At 34.8% G+C, this 7,238-nt stretch overlaps 1 protein-coding gene across 1 annotated transcript; it reads right to left on the bottom strand.

Annotated features, from left to right (window-relative positions):
• On the bottom strand, window positions 1–6,662 carry LOC107605249 (probable protein phosphatase 2C 76). Its single transcript, XM_016307055.2, has 9 exons — window positions 6,275–6,662; window positions 5,506–5,769; window positions 4,046–4,173; window positions 3,832–3,930; window positions 3,559–3,717; window positions 3,126–3,212; window positions 2,340–2,431; window positions 1,155–1,229; window positions 1–588 (listed from the first exon to the last, which is right to left on the bottom strand). The coding sequence occupies exons 2-9, from the start codon at window positions 5,754–5,756 to the stop codon at window positions 277–279; spliced, it is 1,203 nt and encodes a 400-aa protein (XP_016162541.1). The 5' UTR covers window positions 5,757–5,769; window positions 6,275–6,662; the 3' UTR covers window positions 1–276.

Raw genomic sequence — 7,238 nt, 5'->3', positions numbered from 1 at the left:
TTAAAAGAGAGAAAAAATGCACACTGCATTTATTAGATCAAAACAAAATACCAAATTGATGCCTCTACAACAATAAACTTAAATAGATATGGACAAATGCTGCAACCAGTTTTAAAGATCATAAAACCAAAATCAGAATACACGAGACTAAGATTACAAATACTAATGAATAAACAAATCGCTTGTTGTCATGCACAGTGAGCCACCATGCATATCCTCACCTCGGTGTTCATTCGACTTTACCCCCAAAAGATCTAAACAATTCATTTGCGCTTTTCAAGTAGACTCCCCTTGCTTGACACTAGCTGATGCCGCTTCTGCTCTGTCAGGAACAGTGGCATCTGCTTTGTTCCTCTCTTGCTTGACACTAGCTGATGCCACTTCTACTTTGTTAGGAACAGCAGTATCTACTTTGTCAGGAACAATGGCATCTACTTTGTCAGTACCAATGGGTTCTGCTCTGTCATGATGGAAGCGCACCACAATGCATGTAATGTTATCTGCACTGCCACGAGAAAATGCTGCTTCTGTTAACTTACGAGCAGCTGCCTCAGGCTCCTCTTCTGTGCAAGCAAGAGCGATGGCATCCTGCGAACAAACATTAGACAGGTGACTTCAGGCAGAACAATAATCACACATCGTTGAGAGAGAAAGGTTGGGGATGGGTCGGTTTAAATGAATAACCAAAAGATTTTGGTTCCATTCTACCGGACAAACAATAAATCTTAGATAAAGCAAACACTCTAACTCCAGTCTTTATAGCTTCAATAACCAGCCAGTATCTCCCATCACTCTCGCTACATTCCAGAGAGCATAGCATACAAGGGCAAGGACGAAGAGGTCACAACTCAACAGCTCAGTACAGAATATACTATTTGTTTAATCATTCCCCTCCGACCTTATCTTCTAATTTTAGTATTTTATGATAGGTAATCCTTTATAGTCAATCAAACATTATTGCTCAAAAGTCAAAACATGGTATTTCATGACAGGTTCAGTAATAGTTAACTGAAACAGGCAACTGTATACTCATTTTTTAACCCCGATTCTTTTACCACCTATATAAACTATCAGGATGCTCCACACCTGCCTGATTAGAAAAGAATTTACAGCATAAAGTATGTGGAGATGAATACAAAAGGAGGACAGCTTACATCATTTGGTACTACATCCCAAAGTCCATCACTTGCAAGAATCAGCAATTCAGTTTGTTCATCTATCTCCTGGTCCTGAAAATAAACCAGACTATGAATTTAATTCTCAAAATCTTCAGACTAAGCAAATTAGCAAATTATCAAAGTAGAAGAACAAATAAAAGAACTTCACAATAAATCAAATTATCAAAAGCTGCACAACTGTCTTAAAATAGAAACACCATGCTTAACATCTCAAATGGAAAATGTAACTAGGATTGAGAACTTGAATAGTTACCAAAGGGAGAGAGGGATTGGGTACATTTTATCAATTCAGAATCAGAGAAGATTGAGCAAATCTGTTTATAATTTTTTTTGGATATCAAGCATCGATCAAAGAATGTAACAATTTTTTAAAGTGATGGTTATTATGGATCAGAAAGTATAATACTATTATTCCAACTGTACAATTTTGTAATTCTGAGTTTTCTTCTTCCTCCCTCCGTCTAAACATTTTGTTTACAACGCAGCCAGAAGTGAACAAATCATACACAACATACTAAGCTTGAAAGCTGGAACCAATTGAGGAAAATTTTCCCCTTTTACTGACGAGATACAGCTGGTCTATTGTCATCAAATTATACACACCGGATTTCAACTATGTACAAAGTATTTACTATAACCCTTCCCTTATTATAACCTTTTTTCTTTTCCTATTTCCTAAACCCTAGGATAAGATTAGCACATGGCAATATTACCATGTTTCTAAGGGTTCTAATTAATCTAGTAGCAGGAAACCTCTCCACTCGCAGGGGGTAACACTCCAGGTCATCTGCATTAAGCTACCTCTCTATTTCCTAAATGTTGCCATCTTTTCCACAACTTTATGCATTTTTATTGTTACGAAAATTAATAAAAATAAGAAATAAAAAAAATCAGCTCCCTAAACATCAGTAAAATGTAGGGCATATTTAAATTATAACGTGAGCTAAACTTAAGGTCAAGACAACCCATCACTGGCTGACTTGATTGTCCAATGCTAAAAATTTAGGTTACCCCCTTGTAAAATTCAAAAATTAATTGTTTCTGCTGGAGGGCCTCATGAAACATAATATACATTTAATATTAGGATTTTGCATCCATGCTATTAAAATTATTATTAGAGTGAACGATCGCAGGAAATTACTCAAGGTAAGTAAGGATCACCTGGATCTCAGGTTCTGCAACAACAAACTGCTTCAACATACGATTGCCAAAGGCGCGAGACATTGCTAGGACACCTCCTACCCTCCAAGTACCTGACAAACAAAAACACGTGTAAATATCAGTTCCCCCAAACTAATTCAATTGATTGATCAAATTCCATCCCTTGGATAGCAGGCCCACTTTTACAGTGAAAATAAATACCATTCCAATATAGTACAAGTTGTGAACATGGAATCGTGGATACTACTTGAATACATCAATATGATTTCAATAATAATATGTTTACTTCATCTATAAATTTGTTTCATAAAAGATGGAACATGTAACATATTTTATTTATCCTAACTCCACAAAGCCCATAACATTGATCTCATTTAACACTTAAAGGTCTTAAATTTTGTCCAAAACTTGCAAAAGAAAACTTAATTGATTAAGGGTTGAATCAGAGAACTTCTATAATGTTCTGTATTCTCGTGTAAGATTACAAGAGTTAAACACATTTTACAGGTAAAAGGCAACAAAATATTTGGCATGTCCACCACCCTAGCACAATAACACCATTTATATTTTACACCAACTTGGCAACTAAACCCTAACCCATTCAAAACTGTTTCAACACTGAGCCTATGCAAGCTTCCAATGTCAGCACTGGTCAAGGACAATGAATATAATATGATCATCAAAGAGCGACCATCCCCATTCTAGAGTAGAGCAAATGGTGCCAGAAGCAGATTATTAAGAACAACTTAAAGAAGCTGTTTGTATTCTGATAATATCACATCTCACCTGCCCACATGACAACACCCCCAGCATTCTCAATTCTCTTCCGTTCATCACTTCTGTTTGGCTTATGATCCTCAGAGAGAGCAATTGCTGCCAAACATAGTAACAGTTGGCTTAATGAATCACACCATAACCAATCACTAAAATGCATTCAAATGGAAACAAACATGAAACTAAAGCATAGAATCATATAATAGCCTTGTCAAAGAATATCTTCCAAATGACCTCTATAGTTGAAGTACACTTTTCATCATCAGAATATGGAAACTTTTTTTTCTTATTTAGAAGAAGAAAAGAAAAAAAAGGCTGATATTAAACAAATATTATGAAAAGTTGCAACGCAACAAATATCAGAATTTATATCCCACCAAATCCAGTATTATGTTCAATACTGACTATAATCAAAAGAAATCATAAATAGGTCAACTAATAGTACCTTTACCAGCCTTCGATATTATAGTTCTAGAATCTCCAACATTAGCAACATAGAGATGGTTATCAATTAAAACAGCGGTTGAAGCAGTAGAGCCATCATCCCGGAAAGTGTCTTTTTCAGAATCCAGAAATTGAGAATCAGTCCCTTGATACGTTTCACCTGCAGGGTTACATAAGTTAATAATAGCAAAACCAGATTATTGAAAACCAAAATCATTTTTAGCATGAAATTGGTTCCAGAACAATAAAAAAAATCAACTTAGTATGAACATACTTATAGCCAATTTGGCATCAGTAAAAAATTTTGGATGCTTCATGAGATTATCAAAGAGATGCTCTTTCAAATACTCTGCAGCACGAGAACCACCATGACCTGTACGGTATTTGAAATTTTTTTTGTTAAATTACAACAGTCACATAATTGATTATCAAATATAATCATCGAGAGCAAAGATCTCCAAGCAAGTAATGATGCAGGAAAATCATACCATCAAATATTCCAAATAAGCATACTGAATGACCACCAATCTTCAATGTTTTAATATCATAAAAATCCTCCATCGTTACTCTCTTCCCTCTGAAGCTTGAATACCCACAGCTCAGCCTTCCATCCTCACTGCCAATTGAAAACACAATGAAGTAAGAACTGTTTCAGCATAATACAATATAGATAGGAAAAGTCAGAGACCAAGACATGAAATCCGGTGAATCAAGCAAATTTAAATTATTCATTAATGTTATCCCTTAAGCACAATTCAGAACAAAATTTAACATTCAATAAAGATGGATTAAGTAACAGAATAACAAGGGCTATTGAGAAGAATTAGGAATTTAACAATTTCCATGATTGCTTGAGTAACTTGTCATTAAAACTCAAGATTCATCCATAATGTAAATGATTACCTTCCAAAATAAAAGGACAAGGCCTTTTCAAGGTGCTTTCCCTAAAAGTATTGAGGGATAAGGAAACTTTTCCCATCTGGTGTTTTATTTACATGTGTGGTTTCGTGATTTTCCCTCCAGTTCCCCACCAGGTAGGAATGAAGGCTTTGCAGCAATTTCGCATTTTGCTCTTAGGTTAAGGAGGATTATCCTCCAAGTCCTTTGCAACCTATTCACTTCATTTAAATGACTTTTATTTTTCATCATATAAAAGGACATTTCAAAGAGATAATTTCTCTCATGGCTCTTCTACTTTTCTTCCCTCCAACTTTTTCCGTATATTTCTCTAAAACAAATGTAGAAAAACCAACATATCAACATGATGACTTGATCAATTTGTAGGTCTCATCAAGGGACTGCACTCTCCAAATCTCTTCCCCTAGCATGAAATCACTCTGTTACTGCCTTTGATATGCTTATGTGTATAACATCCATTTGCAATTTTGCATATCTTGATTCAAACCTCCAAACTGTTCGCAATCTAAGAATACCACCAAAAGGTTAATTTTGGCAGTGATGTTACCTGAATACCCTCCCTGATATGCTTATGTGTATAACACTAAAAAAAGCTTAAAAAGCTGTTTTAGTGAACAAAGTTCATACTAAATCAGAAAGGTGATTTATTTTCAATCTAAAGATCAAACACACACAACTTAGAGAATTGGCAATCATATTTTGGTAATTTGACATCAGCAAAAGGAAAGTTCTCTTTGAAATGACCAAGCAAAAGTAAATCTGATTAATTTTCACTTCCGAATAAACACACGAATCACTCTATTAGAACGTAAAACTGACTCTCCCAAAAAATCTTAATTCTTTTAAATGTACAGTCATACAGGAATCCAAATCCAAGTTAGATGCTGCCATCCTAACTTGACCAAATGTTTCCCCAAGATGGTTACCCCAGACTACAGGTTATATTCCATCTACAATTATCAAGAAATACATACTTTCTCAACATGTCAACACAAATCATTGAAAGCAAGTTTCTGTGTATCACATTCACCTTTTCCACCCTCCACTTGCAAACCGGCCATCATCATCTTTCTCTGGCATCATATCCACAAGGGAACCAGCACTTCTTGACACGGAACCCGTATCCACCATCATCACTGTGAATGTCTTAAATTGACGAATAGGAGAATAAGAAATACTAGGGACAGCTAGCAAACTCTTCCTAGTGTTGTTTATTCTCACTCGTTTGGCAAAGGTTCCAGCTTGAACAACCAAAGACCTTACACAACTGCTGCATACCATCTAAACGACCAACCTGCCAATTCACACACAGAACAACTAAATCAACCCAAAGATTCACAAATCTCGACTATGATTTAAGCTAATGAAAACGTGGACAAAAAAAGAAATGGAAAACAACAGATTCATCGATTCGCAAATCCACAACTCAGATTCAATCCAGTAAGTCGCGCTAAAAATGGTACCAATCATTATCATCTGACAATAAGCATTCATACTATACGTTCTCCCTGGATCACATTCAATCTATACGTGTTTTAAACTGGTTTCTTCAGGAGGCGTAAAGGGATAATTAGAAGATAAATAAATAAATTTGTTTCATGGAAAGGAAATTCACCAATTCACAAATCCACGAAGACTAAAACCAAAACAATGTGATGACAATAATCACAACCACTATTAATCGATAATAACATCCCATTAAAACATTATTTCTAGTGAAACCATCGAGTAAAATGTTCGAAAATAAATAAAACACAAAAGCTTTGGTTCCTTCGAAAGGGAAGAACGAGAATCAAAACCTGATAGAACGTTCAACTCTCTAAGCTAATGCAACATCGATTCTAGGAAAAAATTGAATGCGATACTGCGATAAAAGTGCGAAAACAGGTGCTGATGGTTCGGGTTTTCGGATCCAAGATGAAAAGGATCAGATCGAATTAAGCAGAAAAATGTGGCAGCTAGCGGGGGATCAAAGAATCAGGAAGATGTAAAAGGTTGGGGAGAAGAATCGACTGCAGATAGTATCTGCAGTTGGAATCTAGATAGTGGAATCCTAAAAAAGAAACCCTAAAAAGAGAAAGAGAGAAGAGTTTCAAGTTTTTAACAGAAGAGTGAATAGAGATTTGGCAAGAGCGACAGAGGAAAAAAAACGAGGGGAGGAAAAGAGTAACAAAGATGGAGAAAAAGAGTGTGATATATATTGCAACGTGGAATTGTAGAACTTTGCCAAGTGTACATCGCATACTCTCCTTTTTCGGACTGCTACTACTATCTATTAAGGCATTGTTTGGGTTAATTAATAAATAAATTATTATTTGCAAAAGATGAAATGGCCTGTAATGGAAGCAGGTGGAATTTTTTAATGGATTTCATTATTTCAATATGAAAAAAGCATAGCAAATAATGGGACCAATTCCATCTAATCCCTCCAATTTGTTTAGTGGTGTTCCAACCCGATAAACCGACGTGATCTAATGAACTTTTAAATCATTTGATTGATTGTGGAATAGGATATAAAAATTTATAATTATTGATTAATTATCATTTTTTATTATTTAAGACTATCGGAATATTATAAAGAGTTTTTTACTAAGAAAGTATATTTTCTTTCATTTTTGTACTTTTGAATTTATTTTAATTAAAGTGCACTTTAATTATTAACTCTTGGTAATTTATTTTTATATTAATTTAATAAATTGTTGAAAATTAATAGTTAAAATGAATTTCAAGTGACGTGAACTTAAATTTTTTTTTTTTTGGGAT

Source organism: Arachis ipaensis, chromosome B06 (genome assembly GCF_000816755.2).
Source record: "Arachis ipaensis cultivar K30076 chromosome B06, Araip1.1, whole genome shotgun sequence".
NCBI classification, from domain to species: Eukaryota; Viridiplantae; Streptophyta; class Magnoliopsida; order Fabales; family Fabaceae; genus Arachis; species Arachis ipaensis.
The sequence above is the reverse complement of the archived record's forward strand: the minus strand, read 5'-3'. Positions and strand labels throughout refer to the sequence as shown.